Consider the following 21,843-nt stretch of genomic DNA (forward strand, 5'->3'; position numbering starts at 1 on the left):
GTCTGTTAATAGTTGCTTTATATACTTTGGTGCTCATATGTTAGGTGCATATATATTAATAAATGTTTTTACTTCTTGATGGATTATCCTCTTTATCATTACATCATGTCCATCTTTGTCTCTTGTTATACTTTTTGTTTGAAGTACATTTTATCTAATGTAAATATCACTATGCCCCATTTCTTTTGGTTACCATTTTCTTGGAGTATCATCTTCCATCCCTCCACTTTGAGCCTGTGTTTGTCTTTAGAGCTGAGATGAGTCTCCTGGAGGCAGCATATTGTTGGGTATTGTCTTTTAATCCATTCAGCCACTCTGTGTCTTTTGATTGGCGAATTAAATCCATTTACATTAGGGTAATTTTTGCTATTTGAGGACTTAATACTGCCATTTTATCTTTTGTTTTCTGGTTGTTTTATGTTTCCAATGTTTCTTTTTCCTTGTGATTCTGTCTGCCATTTCAGTTTGGTGGTTTTCTGTGGTGTGTTTCTAAGTTTCCTCTTTGTTTATGTTTCATGACTGTATTCTGAATTTTTGTTTTGTGGTTGCCATGAGGTCTGTATAAAAGGTCTCATAGAAAAGATAGCCCTTTTTCTGCTCTCAGCATCTTATCTTTACTTGCATATGTGGTTCCATCATTTTCCTCATCCTCTGTATTTTTGTTGTCACAATGAAAAAATTACACCGTTTTTGTATTGTGAATTTGTTACCAAGTTGAAGTGGTAGGCTTATTTTTAATGCTTTCCTTCCCTTTAACCTTATGTTATAATTAAATGTTTACTCACCTATTATGATATATAGTTGCAATTTTCTGATTCTGTGTGTCTCTTTTTATCACCTTGCTTAAAGCTTTTTATAACTTTGTCTTTCATTTCAGATAGGAGAGCTCTTTTCAAGATTTTTTTGTAAGGCAGGGTTATTACCAATGAACTCCCTCAGCTTTTGTTTTCCTGGGAAAGACTTTATTTCTCCTTCATATTTGGAAGTTAACTTTATTGGATAGAGTATCCTTGGCTGGCAGTTATCTTTCAGTATTTTAAATACATCATTACACTCTCACCTAGCCTGTAGAGTTTCTTCTGAGAAATCTGCTGATAGCCAAATGGGAGTTCCTTGGTAGGTTATTGTGTTTTTTTCCCCTCTTGCCAGCCTTAATATTCTTTCTTTGTCATTGACGTTTGACAGTTTTAATATAATGTGACTTAGATAAGGTCTTTTTGTGTTGAGATAATTCCACGTTCTATTAGCTTAAAGTACTTGTATATCCAGTTCTTACCAAAGGTTTGGTAAGTTCTCAGCTACTATTTCTTTAAATAAGCTCTCTTCTCTCTTCTCCTTATCTTCTCCTTCTGGGATACCCATTATCTTTATGTTGCTTTCCCTTATTCAGTCAGATATTTCTCATAGAATTTATTAGTTTTTTAAAAATCTTAGTTCTCTCTTCTCTTTAACCTGAATCATTTTTAGATTTCTGTCTTAGAGCTCACTAATTCTCTTTTCCATACAGCCTTTTCTATTTCCAACACTTTCTACTTTATTCTTCATCTAATTTATTGAGTTCTTCAGCTCCAGAATTTGTGTTTGGTTCTTTTTTTAGAGTTTCAATCTCTTTGGTGAAGTACTCCTTCTGTCATTAATTTTATTCCTGAGCTCATTGAACTGTCTTTCTGAGTTGCCTTGTAGCTCACTGAGTTTCTTCATGGCAGCTATTTTGGATTCTCTGTCAGTTAGATTGTAATCTTCTGTGATTTCAAATTTTGTTTCTGGAGAATTGTTGCTTTCTTTTTGTGATACCATGTTACTATAGTTTTCATGGTCTTTGATGAGTTGTTCCTCTGCTAGTGCATTTGTAGCAGCAAACACTTCTTATTTAGGTAAGGCTTTGTTTATCTTGATTCTGAGCTACTTCTGATTGTATTTATTAACCTGCACTTTCCAACCACCACTGCCTTTGCCAGAGGTGTAGTCAGTGCCTTTGATGTGCTGATTGTTCCTCTTAGGTTGCTGATGTCTTGCTGCTTATGATGTCACTGCAGTTGTGGGCATCACTACCAGGGTCACTGGGCTGGTTGGCACATCTGTTGCTTCCAGGGTCACCTGAGTAGCAGGTTCCCACACTGCAGCAAGAGCAGTGATGGTGGAAGCAGAAGCCAGGGTCATGGGCACCTCTGACAAATCCAGTTTTGTTGGGTCTGCAGGCACCACTGCCATGGGTGGAGTGGCTGGAGCACAGGCACCACTGAAACTAGGGTAGCCTGGGTTTATTGTCACTGTGATCAGGTTTTCTGCAGCATCGGGTGTGGCTGCTGCATGTGCATCCTGTGCTGCTGCTCCCATGTTTTTCTGGGAGTGCTAGTACCACCACTGCCTGGGTGCTGGGTTTGCAGGTATCACTGCCACTGCTGAGTGGGTTGTGTTCACAGGTGCCTCAGCTGCTGCCACAGGAGGAGGGACATCTGGGATGTGAGCACCACCACACTTCCTGGAGCCTCTGATTTTGAGTGCCACAGCAGTTCCTGGAACCTCAGAACATGGGCACCACACAAAACTGCTGGAGGAGGTGGAAGGGCTGAGTTGCAAGTGCTGCTATGGTCTTTTGTACCTCTGGTTTCAACGCCAGCATAATTTGGAACTGCAGGTCACAGGCACTGCTGCTGCTTCTGTGGGTACCAGCATCTTGAATGAAGCCCCCTTTGCTGGGAGGGTGGAGGTGGAAGATGTTGCTGCTGGGGGAGTGGGATGCAGCTGGGTTACATGTTCTGCAGCAGTTCCTGTAGCCTCCAGGAGCACAGGCTGCCTTGGTTCCTGGGGCTTCTGTTCATGGAAGTTATTGCCATTTCTATAGCCTCTGATTGCAGATGAAGTCACGGTTCCTTGAACCTCTGGTCTTGGGAGCTGTTGCCACCTCTCCCCTGGTTCTATCTTATCCACAAGATCCGGTCCACTCACCTTCACCAGTGTAGGTGTATAGATCTCTCAGGCATTCTGGTGTGCTGTGCAGAGGATCCTTTGTTGGTCTAAGAATGTCCTAGTGGTTGTAGCTTAGATGGGAGAGACAAAGAGAGTAGCTCAGTCTACCATGATGTTGATGTCACTCCTTACAAGTTGTTTAAGCTTAGGCAGGTCACAAATCTTCTTCACTGTAGTTTCCTCATTTACAAAGTGAGAAAAAATTATACCTGTCATCCTGCCTGTGATCAAATTGTGTAAATTTCATGTATGGTTTAAAAAGTATAGGGGCCTTCCCGTGGCCTAGTGGTTAAGTTCGGCATGCTCCACTTCAGTGGCCCAGGTTCGGTTCACAGCTGCAGACCTACACTACTCTCCAGTGTCCATGCTGTGGTGATGACCCACATACAAAATAGAGGAAGACTGGCACAGACGTTAGCTTAGGGTGAATCTTCTTCACGAAAAAAAAGTACAAAACAATAAAAAGAACAATACCTGTGTTAATCATTGGAGGAATTTTTGGTAACTGATTTTTGTTCTAGGTTAAAAATTATATAGAACATCATGCTATTGTGGTTAGGAATTAACATCGTACATGCTAGAATTATAGCGTTCCAAAAGAAAACAGTCTACACATGTAGAAGGATATTTATATGATTTGCAATAAGAAAAGAGAATGGGAAACTAATTTTTTTTAAAAGTTAGATAGTGAGAGACAAGGATACCACATAAGGTCTCCCCAAAAAATAAGATTTCCATAATACAAGATGGTTCAAAGAACTAAGCTATGTTTTTTAAGTTTTTATAAGGTTTTTGGTCTGTTATACTTGACTACATGTGGTCCCAATTATTTACTAAAAGTTCTCTATATACTTGATTCTTGGTTCTTCATTTCTAGAACACTAGGTTAAGGGCAAGTGAATACACCTTATATTGTTGTTTATGCCTAGTTGCAGATAAAAGAAGAATCACAGACACACAAAGAAGACGACAAAGTCAGCAGAACTGATGTAATTGCAAACCACACAAGAAATTGAAGGGAATTTTGTGGATGTGTTTTTCACTTTAATTTAGATAATAAGGTTTGAATCAATCACATGTAAACTTTTTTTTTTTTTTGTGAGATCAGCCCTGTGCTAACATCTGCCAATCCTCCTCTTTTTTTTTGCCGAGGAAGACTGGCCCTGGGCTAACATCCGTCCCATCTTCCTCCACTTTATATGGGAAGCTCCCACAGCATGGCTTGCCAAGCAGTGCGTTGGTGCGCATCCAGGATGCGAATGGGCGAACCCCAGGCTGCAGCAGCAGACTGCGTGCACTTAACTGCTTGTGCCACTGGGTCGGCCCCAATCACGTGTAAACTTTAACGGCCTCGAAAACTACGACTGACATTTTGGTTACCATGCAAAACTGAAGTGTTGCCAAGATTTTATTTTATATTTTACTAAGGGAAGTCCTTTATCCATTATTTCATTCTAGCTGAATATAACTACCAGTTGAAAGTGTTATAGACATAGACTTATTTCATATGGAGATGGTTGGCAACAATATACGTAACAAAACTATTACTTTTATAAAAAATACATTTCTTGATTTTCAAAACATATAAATTGACTTTTGTAATGTACACGTTAACCTCAAATATTCAAATTAAATCAAGCTTAAAAAATAAAAAAACCTAACATTTTCCAATAGCTTCTTTTTTCTTAAAAAAAATAAAAGTTTAAGTCCAATAGCTTTTATCACAAAATTTTTCCAAATATATTTTCACATAATTCTTTCAAACACTCATCAGATTCATCAATACATTTTCAGAGCCCAGTATTCTATCTGCCTCAGATATTCTTTATTGCTCCTTAAGTGATGCAGGTGCTCCAAGCACTTTATTTTACCTAACTACACATAGCCTATAATGTCCATTACTTTACAAGCTCTATATCACAGTTCACAAGTTATTTCCACCTCCTATACACTTCTCACTGCCTTGAAAAAAGAGAAGTATAAGATGCTGACTTTTGCTGCATTACTTCAGAGCCTTTCTTGCCATGATTCATAAAACTTATTTTCTGACTATTGATAATGGAATATTACAGAATACAGACCAGTATTTTTCTCAATATTAACTACTATTCAAAATATAACAACTGTTAGAGAAAAGACTTAAGGTATTTCACTATGTCTTTAACTAAACCAAAGAATGAAAAAGAATTTATGATGAATTCTGCCTTAAAAGCAAGAAATTAAGAACCAGCCCTGATGGTCTAGTGGTTAAAGTTCCATGCACTCTGCTTCTATGGCTTGGGTTCGGTTCCCAGACACAGAATCACACCACTCATCTGTCAGTAGCCATTGTGGTGGTGGCTCACATAGAAGAACTAAAAGGACTTGCAACTAGAATGTACAAGTGTGTACTGGGGCTTCAGGGAAGGGAAAAAGAAAGAGGAAGATTGACAACAGATGTTAGCTCAGGGTGAATCTTTCTCAGTGGTGGGGAAAAAGATCACGCCTTAATTTGTAAAAAAAAAAAAAAAAAAAGGCGGGGCGGGCCGGTGGCGCAAGCTGTCAAGTGCGTGCCCTCCAGTGCGGTAGACTGGGGTTCGCCTGTTCGGATCCCAGGCACGCACCGACGCACCGCTTGGCAGGCCATGGTGTGGCAGGGTCCCATGTAAAGTGGAGGAAGATGGGTGTGGATGTTAGCCCAGCGCCAGTCTTCCTCAGCAAAAAGAGCAAGATTGGCAGATGTTAGCTCAGGGCTGATCTTCCTCACCAAATTAGCTTCGTTCTGCTGAAAAAAATTTAATATTGATTTTTGGTCTTAATTTTACATGGCTGTTTTCTCCATTAGAGAATGATTGGTATTGGGACAGACTTGTTTACTTCATATCTGTTACCAAGAACTCTGTGACCTTGTGAGAGTACATGCTGAAAAAGTGCTCATAGATTAAGAAATGAAAGAATGGTTTATGAATGGATGAATGGGTGAACCATTGGTGAAGAGGTGCTCCATTTTGTTAATGTCATAAGAACATAGGTTCACCCCCATCTCATTAGTCTCTTTACTGCCCCTCTTACATCTTTGTTTCTGAGAGTGTAGATTAGAGGGTTGAGACTAGGTGTAACAACAGTATAAAAGAGGGCAATGAACTTGTCTTGATCTTGAGAATTTCCTGATGGTGGCTGGAGATATACACACATGGCTGGAATGAAAAAGAGGGATACAACCATAAGATGAGCTCCACATGTCCCAAAGACTTTCTGAAGTCCAGCTGTTGACTGCATCCTCAGCACAGCCTGGGCAATGGCACCATAGGAGCTGAGAATAAGGATGAGAGGTATGAGAACAAAAATGTAGCTCATGACCATGAGAGTCAGTTCATTAGCATGGGTATCAACACACGACAGTTGCAGTAATGCTGGAACTTCGCAGAAGAAGTGGTCCACTTGGTGATGTTCACACAGTGGTGCCCAGAAGGTAAAGGAGGAATGAAGTGCCGAGGTGGTAAAGCCACTTATCCAAGATACCACAGCCAGCAGATGGCAGAAACGAGCATGCATGAGGACAGTGTAATGCAAGGGTCTACACACAGCTGCATAACGGTCATAGGACATCACCACCAGTAGCACACACTCTGTGGTTCCCAGTGCAAGGGAAAAGTAAAGTTGAATCATGCAACCGGCATAAGAAATGGTTTTCTCTGGACCCCAGAGGTTGACCAGCAACTGGGGGATGGAGCTGGTGGTGTAGCAGAGATCCAGAAAAGAGAGGTTTGAGAGGAAGAAGTACATGGGAGTGTGGAGATGGGAGTCCAGGTATGACAAGATAATGATGAACAAGTTACCTATCAATGTCATCAAGTAGAACATCAAGATAACCACAAAGAGAACTACTTCCAAATGAGGCCAATTAGAAAAACCCAGTAGTACAAAGTAGCCTTCAGAACTTGCATTGACTTTTTCCATCATCTTGCATCTCTTTTTACCTGAAGAAAGAATCACCTACACTCAAAAAATGTTAGGATATGCTCCAAGAATCACAGGGACACATCAAAAAGAAACAGGAACCAGTTTGAAGGGCCTACCACTATTCAAGTCTAGGACAATTTGGGTATTAAGAGAAACTATGATACTAATGAATTGAAAGAAATAAGACTCTACAAGCTCAGACTGACATTTAAAAAAAGAATAAAGAAAGAAATAGTGGAGAAGAAAAAGTTATTTCTCTTAGAAGGAACTTAATTTAAAAAAATAGAAGCAATTGTGGAGTTAAAAAAACATAAATAGATGCTGAAAACTAGTGAATGAAAATATGATCTGAAACAGGATATTTACAGTCTGAAATATCTCCCCACAAATTACTTATTCACTACAAAATGAAACATAGTAAACTTTAAAAAATAAAAACCTGGTGGGCAGCACTGTAGCTTAGTAATCAATGTTAATATCACCAATGTTGAGACAAACCAACATCATATGCTCACTGATACGATGCTCTGAACAAGATATAATATCACTTAAGTGATATTCCTGCCAAAAACGCACAGCCTCATTCTAATAATGAAGATACATGAGGCAAACTCGAATTGAGACAAGTTGGCCAATATACCTGGCCTGTACTCTTTAAAAATATCAAATTCAGCGAAGACAAATAAAAGCTAAGGAACTGGTCCAGATTAACGGAGATCAGACAGACATGATATCTGAGTGAGTGATCCTGGACCAGGAAAACAATAGCTATTAATAACATTATTGAGACATTTGGAGAAATATGAATATGAACTATGGATTAGATAATAATATTGTATCCACTAAATATTCTGACTTTGTGAACTATACAGTGATTATGTAAAATAAAGTCCCTGTTCTTAGAAAATAAACACGGAAACATTTAGGGGTAAAGAGACACGTCTCCAACTTACTCTCAATTGGTCCAGAAAAAGAGATGATTGATAGATGATTAGATAGATAGATAGAAAAAAGAATAAATCTTTTCAGGCACAAAGTAAACTATTGATGAATCTGGTTAAAGTGTTAATGGTAGTTCTTTCTACCACTCTTGCAAATTTTCTATAAATTTTAAATTATACCAGAATAAAAATTAAATATAAAATAAATTTTTTATCATCTTTATATTTCATCCAGATATTTGCCCTGTTATAGAAAAAATAAACTCTTAATTGTCGAGTTCTCATTCATCCCAAAGTGACATCTGGGTAAATAGTAACTTGAAAAATTCCTAACAGCTACAGAAGAAAATTTCCCTGGAACAAATCATCTTTTTTTTTTTAACAAATAACTTTAGTTTTATTTTCAGCATTTTCAAGGTATTTCCATTCATGTGATTATAGAAAATAGAATATCTGCAATCTCAATAATCTTACATATAAATGAAAAGACATGATGAACAATATCAAATTTATTAGTGATTTCAAAATGTTTATATATGGTGAAAAATACCAAGCTTCAGTTAAATATTCTTATAGAAAAAACTTTATCTTCTAATTCATTTAATTACACTCACAGCTTATTTCTAAACTGAAAAATAAGATACAAATAGAGATACTAAAAAAAAAGACACAGATATATACATATTAACTCATGAATATTTATACTATGAACAAAGCTGAAAATCTTAGTTCAGATGAATCGATCTGTGAAAAAGACTGAAGAGAACAGGGATGGAATGCTTCCTAAGGGAAATGTGAATATAACTAAATTTGAAAACAAAAATTTTTAGGAAAAGGAAGGTATAAATTCACTGAGAGAGCAAAGAAGGAAGGAAGAAAGTGAAGATGGAAGAAAACGTAGAGTAATCTAACTGTGATGCTTAAAGTTGAAACTGTGCGTATGTACATGACAGGGCTGAGAAGCCTGAACCACAGGGGCTAAAGAAGTTTTCTACATTATTTCTTTTGCTCTAGGACAATAACTGAGCTAGTATTTAAGTCCTAAGCATAATTTTTAATTTCTACATATATTTTTATTCACCAACTTAGACAAGTTCTGAATATTTATTGAAACCATTAAATGACTGTATTTCATATAATATACTGTGCCTATTGAATCTTATATTTCTTTCTCATTAAAAAAATTAAGCACATTTAATGAATAGATATAAGTCTTAGGAAGAGAAAAAGACTTTTTCTCTTGTAGATTTTCAATCATTCGGAGGAAAGATTAATACTACCTTTTGTGATATAGCTATTGTGACAAGGCATAGTAACCCACCATTTACATGTCCCACCTTCTCTCTATGAATGCTTTGCCTCGTTCAACTTTACCACATCACTTCTGCTTCCCTCCTTCCACAGCCCATTCTTTCTCTCACACTTCCTCACAAACTATGGGAAAAAAAAGAAAGAAATCACAGCACAGCCACCTTTGGTTACCTCTGTTGGTGTCTCCTAATGGCTCACGTTCTATAAGTGCAGCTCTTGAAAAAGATGTTAGAAGTGGTTAATTGGTTGAGTTTCAGCAGGAAAGTTAGAAACAGTTAGTTTGGCCACAAGGCTGGAGGACTGTTTCAGGCCTTATAATTCTTAATCATTAACTAGCTGTTACACTAATCTAGACTACTTTCTTCAGCTGAGAAACCATCCAGGATCATCAGATAGTACATTGTTTAAAAAGAAAAATTTGTTGTAATTAAACAGAAGTTTAATATAAAGAATTGTTTAACTATGGAAGGAGGGTAACTATAAAAATGTAAAGGGAATTCTACAGGATATCTTGGACTGAGGGACAATATCTAAGAGAGGACAAGGTTGAAAGGTTTTCTCCCCAAGGCTGAGGTTCAAACCTTATAAAAGAAGGTGTGGTTGCAGCCCACTGGATGGTGAGGAAGTTCACTATGGCTGAATCAAAAATCAGCAATGGTCAAATGGTAAATCATAAAGATTCTCTCACTTAGAGGTGATAGCCATTTGAGGGATGATGAAAACATCCCGAGATTTTTTTTTTTATTTCCCTAGAATGAGAGATAACACCTCCTGAGAAATATGAATCCAAACGTTGTCATTGCTTCTTCTGATGAAGCTATAATTTTCTTCCTTATACAGTTTCCTGAATAACTTAGTACATTAACTAAAACAAAGTGGCAGCTCTGAGACATCTTCCTCTGTTACATGATCCATCCTTCAACATTCTTATAGAAGTTAAAAAGTGATATGACATAAGGGACAATAAATATACCAGATGTAAGGAGAGAAATGTAGTAACTTAATTGTTTCATTTTCTTTTTATTGGAAGAGAGGGAAATAAAGGCCTTATCGAAGGTTGCTTTTATGGGCTATGGAACGAAATATCTCCTCTCTTTTTTAAAATAAGGCATTATGGAGGAAAAAGTGATGAAATGAGTCTCCTTTCCTTATTCTCAAATCACTGGTCAGCTTATATTCTTCTCACATTAGTCCTTTTATACTCGTACCTAGTGTATAGGTAGAACTCAGGCAACTCCTTTCCCTTCTGTCCTTCCTGTGTCTGTCCACATTCCCCGTAGTATTTGTCTTCCTGATCTATACTCTCGTTATGTGTGGACTCATCTGATCTCTGCTTGTCATCTCCTTGAAATCATCAAATAAATGGCTGCCTACACCATATATTCTAATTTACTACATCAAGTTAGGAAAGCAGAGTCTGAAAATTACTGCGATCATCATCGCTACGGAAGAGAGAGTCCTGCGTCTACCAAAAAGATTTGGTTTTAGCCGGAAGGAGGAACTCATTAGAGCATTCAGTGTATCAGGGGATGGACTCCTTTTCCTAGAGCAAATGGAGACTTTATGGAAACAAAAGAATAATGTGACTTTCTTCCCTTGACTGGGACCATGGGGAGAGTAAATCCCAAAGTGGCAATTATTGCCCTTCAAGGAGTTTTCCTCGCCAGAAAGTCTGAAGAATACCTTAAACATACTTGAAAAATACAGCACTGTTGTACTAGGGTAACAATGAATCTATAGACCACACATCAGTGATAAAACATCTTAAACTGTATTTGTAGAAAAGGGAATGGGTTGTCCTGGATTACCTGAAATTTCTTCCTCAATTCCTCCTCATGCTATGGGCCAAATCTGAGGGATAACTTGTCAGAGGTAGTCTAATTTGGGGGGGAAACAAAGCAAGAAACGTTTTTGAAAATGGAATACATAAAGACTAAACTGTATGTCTTTGCCTATTGACTTGAGTTAATTGTGTCTGCCTGACATCTCTAAAATTTAAAGCCAAGTTTAGCCCTGCAAAAGGATTGAAAATAATCTTTGAAGACCATTCAAACTATTACTTAGAAGGTAACTACCAAAACTCAGAAAACTCAAAAAAACTATTTAATAATTCCAAAACATTTTCATTAATAATTTCCCTGGGCATCTTGTCAAGAGTTTTGCCATAATATATAAACAAATGAAATTAGCTGTGATTGTTAGTCTACATCCAATAATTGACTTGTTGTAAAAAAAAAAAAAGGTACATCATGAGTTTATATATTAATGAACATTTTTAAATTGTTACATTATTTATAGCTAATATATTACATTTTTAGCAAATAAAATCTTAGTATGGAAATCATATCAGATCATAAGATTACATCATAAAAATTGTAATTTTTAGAGAGCAATTGATATCTCCCTTTCTCTTTAAGAGAAGTACCAGAAAATAGTCTTTATGTCTCAGTGGTCTTGATTGTTGTAAGGACTCAATAAGAAAAGTCTATAAACATTTTCCACAGTGCTTAGTACATAATTATTTAATACATATTAGCTGCCATTACCATTAGAGTGAATTTTAATTTGAACTGATATTTTTTTTTTAAAGATTTTATTTATTTATTCCCCCCCCCAAAGCCCCAGTAGATAGTTGTATGTCATAGCTGCACATCCTTCCAGTTGCTGTATGTGGGACACGGCCCCAGCATGGCTGGAGAAGCGGTGCGCGCCGGGGATCCGAACCCGGGCCGCCAGCAGCGGAGCGCGTGCACTTAACCGCCAAGCCATGGGGCCGGCCCTGAACTGATATTTTAACAAGAAATTCTACTTTAATTCTTTGTTATTCTTTTGTGAAACTAAAAATATTAAAACACCTATGTTCCCACAACTCAGAATCATCAACTATTTCTTTTGTCAGATTTACTTCCAGCAATTTTTAGCACATAAAATATCACAAAGTCCGTGTCCCCTTTAACTACCACTCTCTGATCTGACACTCACCCCAGAGACAACCATTCTCATGAGCTTAGAAGGTATCATTCCAGTTCATTTTATATATATTAAATATTACTAAATAATAAATATTTAAATTTAAATATTAATCTGATTAAAGAGTTATATATTAATAGTTTCAATTTTTTAATTTTATTGGGGAAGAATCTAACCAATGCTACGATTCTAGCAGAATTCACTTAGTTATCAAAATCTGGGAAATGTCTAACAACCTGGGCTATAGCCAGGCTCCAATATTAATGCTGTGGTCACTAGATATGTAAGAGAATTTTTAGCCTCTGTCAATCTACTGGATGCTAGCAAATGTTAAAATTTTTGTGCGCAATTATGTGAACAGTTGTTGGGAAAACATGGAAGGCATAATATGGTTTATTACAGCAAAGTATTTCTAAAGCAACAGCTCTCAGATTTTTTCTTTTCCCCCAACCCACATGGGAGATGAAACACAATGAAAAGTATGTGACTTTCAAAGGACTTTATGGAAGAAATATGGATTTTGACTTTTGGTAATTTTCACAGTCCATACTCACCCTCGAAGATGCGAAAACAATGCAAACCGTTTTAATTGTCAGATTATCATAGACCATAAGGCATAACTCATGTATAAGTGTTCACAAAGGATGAATGATATTAATTCGTCTCTGCTGGCTTCTGGTAAATTGAGTATTTTATTTGAGAAGAATGTGAATTTGAGTAGATTATAAACTATTAAAACATCATGGATGGAGCTTCAGTTGGAGTTGAGTTCTAAGCACTGGTATTTAGTTATTGCTGGGTATTATTTCCTTCTTTTCCCATTCCTTTCATCTTCATCAGCTGTCAGAAAATCTACACACTCCAAGGGTGAGAACACATATCAGTGATGTAAAATATGATAAAGCCACTGAGGTGGTAGAATAGGGCTTAGGGTTACTGAGATGCTGGAAGAAGCTGTTCATTCTGGTCAGGGTAAATGTTAATCATAATTTTTTAAAAGAATAGATGGAATTAGAAGGGTATAACAAAAATAATCCTGTCATCTGCATTCTAGGGTATTGCCTGGTCACTTATAAGCTTTGGATTCCTATAAGGTCAAGTTTACAATAATTAATTATTAATTTAAATTAATCGTTAAAGTGATCTTGGTTTTCCATGATCTAGAGAGTCAGAATGCCAATGGCTTGTAGGAGACATCTTTAGTTATATATGAGTGGAAAAATGAAAGATTTGAATCTCCTCCAAATACAAAAAGGAAAGATGGGGAATGTTGAGTTTTCTTCCCCTTGTACATATTCAGATTTTGAAAATACATTTTGTACGCCCGAGAAAATGAAGACACATAATGTTAGTAAATATTCATAGTAGACATTAAAACAATCACCACCCTAAAAAATGTTGTGCCTCTAAGATCTCATAATGGTTTAATGTCTCTTTGATGAAACTTCTAGTCAATTGCTCACTTCTGTCCTAGGGTCATTCCATTTTGGAGTTGTTGATTATGCCCTCTTCACAGACACTCGTCTTCCTCCCAAGAGGTAAAGCAAGGCTACAAGGAACGAAAACATATCAGATATTTAGAAAGCTGTATCCTGGTAGATATTGCTTACTACCCCTGGTCTACAGCTAATTCTCCTTGTGATTTTCCTCACATCTTACCTGCTCGCTTTCCTGGGAAACATCAATATTTTCTTGCTTTCACCTCTAGATTTTCAGCTCCTCATACTAATGTCATTTCAGGGAGTTACCTTTTCATTACTACAGTGTGTTTCACCACAGGCTCCATCCCTCCAATGTTGTATAATCTTATCTGGGGAACAGATAAGACCATAACCCACCTAGGTTTGCCATCCAGCAATATTTTTTCCTGACACTGGGAATAGTAAAATATATCCTCCTGCCTGTCAAGGCATATGACAAAATCTACTAAAAAACTATCAAAAATAATAAAATAATACAATAAAGTTTCAGGGTACAAATTCAACATACAAAAATGCTTTTTATACTTAGACCCACAGGATAAAACACTCATATAATTTAGTATCTCGGAAAAAGTGTGTTTCAGCCAAAGAAGTGTCATATATCTTTTTACCATTTGGCTAAATTTAATGCCCGTCAATGACCATAACCTCCGTTAGTCTAAGTCTTTGCTAAATTGCCCCTCTCTTTCTATAAATATTAATGCTCAGTCCACAAATTAGCATATTAATTTTAAAACTCAGTCCCTAATTTCTATGGACACTAAATATGGAATTATTAAAGATTAAAGTGATACAAATCAAAAAGGTTATGTCTACATAACATTTCAGAATTAACCAATAAAAAGAACTCTTCTTCTATGCTTGGTGGGTTGTAGACCAGAAATAAGTCTCAAAGGAGCAGAAAAATGACCCTCCAAGATGGATAAGACTCTCTGAACAAAAATTTCAGGACAGGTAATCTCTCTGTCACATCTCCCTCTCCCACACAATTAGTCTCTTTACTTCCTTTCTTACATCTTTGTTTCTGAGGGTGTAGATTAGAGGGTGGAGGCTACAGATGACAACAGTATAAAGGAGGGCAATGAACTTGCTTTGATCTTGAGAATTTCCCAATGGTGGCTGCAGATATATACACAAGATTGGAATGAAAAAGAGGGATACAACCACAAGATGAGTTCCACTTGTCCCAAAGTCTTTCTGAAGTCCAGTTGTTGATTGCATCCTCAGCATAGCCTGTCAATGGCACTGTAGGAGCTGAGATTAAGAATAAGTGATATGATCACAAAAATGGAGCTCATGGCCACGATGGTCACCTCATTAACACAGGTATCAATGAAAGACAGTGGCAATAGTGCTGGAACTTCACAGAAGAAGTGGTTCATTTGACAATGCCCATACAGGGGTACCCATAATGTAAAGTAGGAATGAAATGCTGAGGTGGTAAAGTCACTTACCAAGACGCCACAGCCAGCAGATGGCAGAAACGAGGGTGCGTGAGGACAGTGTAATGCAAGAGTCTACAGACAGCTGCAACAGTCATAGGACATCACTACCAACTGCACACACTCAGCAATACCCAGTGCAAGGACTAAGTAAAATTCAATCATACAACTGGCGTAAGAAATGGTTTTCTCTGGGCCCCAGAGGTTAACCAGCAACTGAGGGATGAAGCTGGTGGTGTAGCAGAGATCCAGAAAAGAGAGGTTTGAGAGGAAGAAGTACATGGGAGTGTAGAGATGGGAGTCCAGGTATGACAAGATAATGATGAACAAGTTGCCTATCAATGTCATCAAGTAGAACATCAAGATAACCACAAAGAGAACTACTTCCATATGAGGCCAATTAGAAAAACCCAGTGTTACAAAGTAGCCTTCAGAACTTGCATCTTTTGCCTTCATCATTCATTTTTTCCTGTACCTGAAGAAAGAATCACATAAACTCAAAGGCTGCCCACTCATTGTCAAAGCCTTGCAAACAAATTGGGAAAAAAAAAATCTATGCCATTTCCAAGTACTGCCAATATGACAATAGAATTTTTAGAGATTTATTTTTATGTTTCATTCAAATACCTTGTCCTGTTGTAGACACAATCAGTAACTTCTCAAGTGAATGAGTTCTTTCCATATCCTGAAGTTAGCATTTGGATAATGAAGACTAAAGACATTCCATAGCCAAGAAGATGATTTTCATGAAAAATAATGTCTGTTTTTTCAAAAAAAACTTTAAATTTCCTCCCTTTTCTGCATTTTCAGGCCATTTCCACTTTTGAGGTTACAGAGAAAGAAACATGTGCAGCCTTAATAATCTAACATATAGATGAGAGTTTACCATGAGATGAAAAACAATTCAGTAGTAACTTTAAATGTTAATATTGGGTGAAAAAATAAACTTCAATTGAATATGATTGTAAAAAGAATAATATATTCTTATTTGTTTATTTATGCTACCAGCTTATTTCCAGTCAAAGAAGAACATGCAAAGGGAAGTATAAACAGACACATGTGGTCACACACACACACCAATTTATGAATATTCACAATATGAGCTAAGCTGAAGGTCTCAGTCTTGATTAATTGAGAAGTGAAATAGATTGGGTTATTCAGTGATAGAATGCTTCCAAACATAAATGAGAATACAACTAATGTTGAAAGACAAAAAAATTACAGAGTCAAAGATAACAGTTGATAGGGAGCAAGAGAAAAATGGATGGTGTTTGGAGCAGGAAAGAGGAGAGAAACTCTACTTGTGGTACTCGGAATTGAAAGTGTGTATATCACTGGGCTGTGAAACCTGGGCTTAAAGATAGTTTCCACAAAATTTCATCTACTTTGGAACAAAAGTTAAGACATTATTTAAATTGCGTCATATTTATAATTACTTCATATGTCTTAGGTATTCTATTATTTGGAATGAAGCTTCTGAATAGAAATGTCAGTAAATTTTAATAGACGAAGTATGTGAATATTGCATACAATCCAATGACAAGTTCATGTTGTGGTTGTTCTTTTATAAAAAATAAAGTTAAGAAATTCAATTGTGTAATAGTAGTTTGATTTTCAGTTGCTTATTTTCTCTTGTGCACTATCAATCTTTCATAGGAAAGACAAACACTTTTATTATATAGTTATTGCTGTAAGACATAGTAACCCACCATTTAAATAGTCCTAAATAACCTTGCCACTTCTGCTCCTCTCGCACTCAGATAGAATATGGCAAAAGACAATTTCAACCAAAACAGATCTTCCTGCAGTCTTTTGAAGGACTTTGACTGGCTCAAAAATTGTAATCTAGACTCTTTCTTTTTTGTGTGTGAGGAAGATTAGCCCTAAGCTAACATCTGTTGCCAACCCTCCTCTTTTTGCTGAGGAAGACTGGCCCTGGGCTAACATCCATACCCATCTGCCTCTGCTTTATATGGGACGCCGCCACAGCGTGGCTTAACAAGCTGTGCGTCCGTCTGCGCCCCCGATCAGAAGCTGCAAACCCCGGGCAGCAGATGTGGAGCGCGCGAACTTAACCGCTATGCCACCAGGCCAGGCTTAATCCACTCTTAACAAAGATACAAGAGATGTCTAACTGGTTGAGTTATAGCTGGAGAGCTAGGAACATTGAATGTGGCTAAGACTAATTCAGACAGGTGCAAAGATATGTATACATCACTTAGTATTATTGGTAATGTAAATAATCATTAACCTTTTGAGGCATGATGGAAAAATTCTATGGGATTTTTAAAAATTTCCCTAGAATAAGAAGTATTTGACTTGTCAAATACCTCAAATATCACCACAAGATATTTGAACTCAAATGCTATGGGTACGTTTTCCGATGCAGAGATAATTTTCCTCCCTTATTAAGCTGCCTGAATTCCTTACTACAGTAATTAAAAGAGAGCAGCAGTTATGTGATATTTCTTTCACTGTTGTATGACCTGTCTTTCAATATTCTTCTAAAAGTAAAAAGGGATAGGAGAAAAGAGCAAAAAAATACAGAACTCATGAAGAGAAAAGTTTGGAGCTTTATGGTTAGTTTTCTTCCTAGAGGAAAAGAGGGAGATGAAGACTCTACCAAAGGTAGCTTTTATGAACTGTGGAATAAAATATTTTCTCTATTCCTTTAAGGCAAACATTATGGAAAAGATGGATGGCTTAGCGCTCCCTTCTCACCCCCATTATTACTAACATTTTCTAATTCTTGTCATATTCATTCTTATACTAAACCTGGTTCTTAAGCAGTGCTCCATCAACTTCTTTCAATACTGACCTTCCTGTGTTTATCCACGTTCCCTGTTGTTCTCTTCCTGGTCTATGCCCTCATCATGTGTAAACTGCTATGGGGCTCTCTGGCTGTCATGTGACCTGAGAACATCAACTTAATTGCCCTCCTATACCAACTTTGCGAATGTACAAAATCTAACTATAGAAAGCAAAGTCTGAAAACAACTGTGATTATCATTGCAACAGAAGAGAGAGCCTGAGTTTGTCCAAAGAATTTGCATTTAGCAGAATGTGGGAGCTCTTTAGGGCATTTAAGGTATCAGCGGATGGACCGCTTATCTCAGAGCAAATGGGGCCTTAGTGGAAACAAAATGAATAATGTGACTTTCTTTCCTTGACTGGGGCCATTAGGAGGATAAATTCCAAAGTTACAATTAATACCCTTCAAGAAGCTGTCCTGGTTATAATGGTGTAATGTTCACAAGATAAAACTGTTCACAGAAATGCCTTCAGCATGAGATTGTACTCAAATGACAAGGAATTTATCACCAACCAACGTGGAAAAAGTTGTTTTGAGTTCTATTGACAGTAAAAAGAATAGGTCTTACTGAGTCACCTGGTTTTTTTCCCACAGCTCCCCGTGGGGCTAAGGCCCAAATTTACAAGACAACTGGCTAGAAGTAGAGGAGATTTCAGAGCCAGGACAGAGAAAAACTGGAACACATTAAAACTAAACTTTTCCTTATTAACATGGTGCTCTTTGAGAGTCTACCTACACCATTTATGCCTTCCTGATTGTCTTTTACATTCCATTCTAAGTTTATGCCTGTGTAAATTTAGAAAATAGTCCAAATGTCGCTTAAAGCTGTTATACTGAACATTTAGATGATCTCTACCAATTTTGTTTATTATTTTAAAAAATCTTCCATTAACAACTCCCCTTGACTTCTCATTAAAATCTCCTTGTCAGGGTGGGATTTTTGTTTCCTAATCCCTAATCACATTGCTGATGATGCAGCCTGTTTTTTATATTGCATGTCAGCTCATCTGAGTCTAGCAGGAGCCACAGACATTCATTAGAAAGTCCTGTTAATTATAGCCATTCTGACGGGCATGAGGTGATATCTCATTGTAGTTTTGATTTGCATTTCCCTAAACTGGTGCAGCCACTATGGAAAACAGTATGGAGATTCCTCAAAAAATCAAGGATAGAACTACCATATGATCCAGCTATTCTACTGCTTGGTATTTATCCAAAGAACTTGAAAACACCAATGCGTAAAGATACATGCACGCCTGTCTTCATTGCAGCGTTATTCACAATAGCCAACACTTAGAAGCAACCTAAGTGCCCATCAAGGGACGAATGGATAAAGAAAATGTGGTATATATACACAATGGAGTACTACTCAGTCATAAGAAACGATGAAATCCAGCCATTGGTGACAACATGGATGGACATTGAGGGTATTATGCAAAGTGAAATAAGTCAAAGGGAGAAGGTCAAATACCATATGATTTCCTTCATTAAGTACTAGATAATAACAACAATAACTAAACACATAGAGACAGAGATCGGAATGGTGGTTACCAGAGGGGAAAGGGGGAGGGAGGAGGACGAAAGAGATAATTCGGCACATGTGTGTGGTGATGGGTTGTAATTAGTATTTGAGTGGTGAACATGATGTAATCTATGCAGAAATAAAAGTATAATGATGTACACCTGAAATTTATACAATGTTATAAACCAATGTTACTACAATAAACAAAAATTAAAAAAAAAAAAAAAGAGAAAGTCTTAAGCTTGTGCATCTCTGATTTCCACTCCAAACTTCAATAGTGCTTTGGTTTTAAAATGAGCCAAATTCGTCTCATTTGTCTTTCACATCTGAGCTCTTTGTTTGGGTCCATTTGGTTTTATATACTGGCTTCTGACTTTAACTTGTTCTGACACACCTTCCCTAATAACAATAGCAAACACTTCTAATGTACTTAATATGAGTTGGGCATTATTTCAAACACTTCACATATATTGACCCTATAATCTCCACCACAACCCTATAAGGTAAGATAGTGTTACTATCCTGACTCTACAGATGAGGAAATTGGGGCACAGAGAACTTAAGCTGCTCACTCTTCTATTGCCACAATGTTAGTTAGTGGTGGAAGCAGGATGTGAACCTAGATATTCTGGCTCCAGAGTAGGAGCTTTTTGTCACCCTGATGTATCAGCTTTTGAAGCTCAACCACCCATTTTGCAAATACATGTGAGAGATAAACCACTGCCATGCAAATCCATGTTCCATTAATGTGAACCAGTAAAGTCTCCTTTGATTTTCAAGAGAAAAGGATGTAATATTCTGCTTCTATATGGATAGAAAAGCCTAAAACATTTTCTTATGTATTTTACATTACGATTACCCAACATAATCTTAAAATATTTTTCTTCTTTCAGTTGGTTTCTGAGATGGATTGCAGAAAAATATCGGAAAATATTATTGGAAAAATTAAACCAAAATTGGGACATATTTTGCCCTTTTGTCATCATTTTTAATTTAAATTAAAATTAAATATTTTAATAATAAATGTTTTATGTAGTTTTATATACACATATCCATTATATATAATGTTATGTAAACACTATATAATAATATATATAAACATTACATAATAAATATTATGTAATTATAGGTACATATAATGATATGTAAACATTATATGTAATATATATGAATATAAAATTATATATTATATAATATAAATATTGTATAAAAGTTTCACTGAATCACATGTGAAACAGTCAACTATTCCATTTTCCTCCATCCCTGATATCTTTTATGAATAATCACCCACTTTGAAATATTTGGGCTGTTCTTTTAGGTATTACATATTTCCAAATAATACACTTAAACTGCTCATTCTTTTTTTGAATAGATAATATCTACAAATCCAACATGAGAAAATTTATCATTTTTTCTCTTTTATGCACCCTGTAACTAACAAGCACAGTTACTCTCTCCTCCAAAGACTCCACCATACTGAAATTGACTAGTTAAGGTTATGGCAACAATCTATGCAACAGATAATGAGGTACTTGGCTAGGATAAGAGCAATAAAATATAAAGAAGAAAACAGTGTGAAACATTGATGTAGGAGACTGATTTGAAAATTTATTGAATGTGGTTCGCTGGGAAAGAGACGAGCCAAAGTTTTAATTCTGGAGGACTGGGCAAGAGGTGTTGATTTTGCCAAGGAGGTTATTATCAAGAAAAGTAGCTTTTGGAATAGAACTTTAAAAGGACTCTAGAAAAACTAGAGTTGAAGTCCAAGAAAGATTAAATAAATGTTTTTTAAATTATCTACGAGAAGAAATGGACTTCAATTGCAAAAAGTCAGAATAAATAGGTATTATGAAAGAGAAATTTACTAAAATGATAATTTTTTTAATTTTGTAAAATTTCTTTCTTGGAGACATCAAAGAAATCTGCTAATTTAACATAATAGCATGATATCATAGGATAAAATGTTTAAGCATACAATATATTAGCATAATATATGATAAATATTTTAAGAATTAATACGAGGAAATGGGAGGTTGGACAACAGTAGTTTCTGCAGATACTTCTAACTCTTAGATTTTGTAATTCTCTTCCCCCAGAAGAGCTCTCTAGAGTGAAATAATAGTACTTATGAAGAACACCAATAAGTCTGAGATGTAACGTTCTTTATGTATATGTAATACGTTATCTGTATTGGGATAATGAGGAGGAGGAGTGAAGGGCCAAGTGGGCAGTACAGGGAGGGGTGTGGAAATGCTTTGGCATATTTTTAAGTACTTTACAATATGCTTATGAAATTTCTTGCTATTATCCCAATATATTCCCACTGAGCAAACAACGTAGTTAACCATACCATGGAGAGCTGAGCTCTTTCTACTCTCAGGGGATTCATTATCTCAGATTGCAAATTTCTTAAGTGCAGAAAATTACCTAGGCATTTTTCTCTACATTTCAT

General features: G+C 36.5%; 1 protein-coding gene and 1 pseudogene across 1 annotated transcript; both read right to left on the reverse strand.

Moving 5' to 3' along the window:
• Nucleotides 1-5,769: 5,769 nt before the first annotated feature.
• Nucleotides 5,770-6,912, reverse strand: LOC131413485 (olfactory receptor 2J3). Its single transcript, XM_058554013.1, has one exon. The coding sequence runs from the start codon at nt 6,910-6,912 to the stop codon at nt 5,983-5,985; it is 930 nt and encodes a 309-aa protein (XP_058409996.1). The 3' UTR covers nt 5,770-5,982.
• Nucleotides 6,913-14,581: 7,669 nt separating this feature from the next.
• LOC131413954 (olfactory receptor 2J3-like) lies at nt 14,582-15,516 on the reverse strand (annotated as a pseudogene).
• Between the last annotated feature and the right edge of the window lie 6,327 nt (nt 15,517-21,843).

The sequence above is a fragment of the Diceros bicornis genome, chromosome 14 (assembly GCF_020826845.1).
Source record: "Diceros bicornis minor isolate mBicDic1 chromosome 14, mDicBic1.mat.cur, whole genome shotgun sequence".
NCBI classification, from domain to species: domain Eukaryota; kingdom Metazoa; phylum Chordata; class Mammalia; order Perissodactyla; family Rhinocerotidae; genus Diceros; species Diceros bicornis.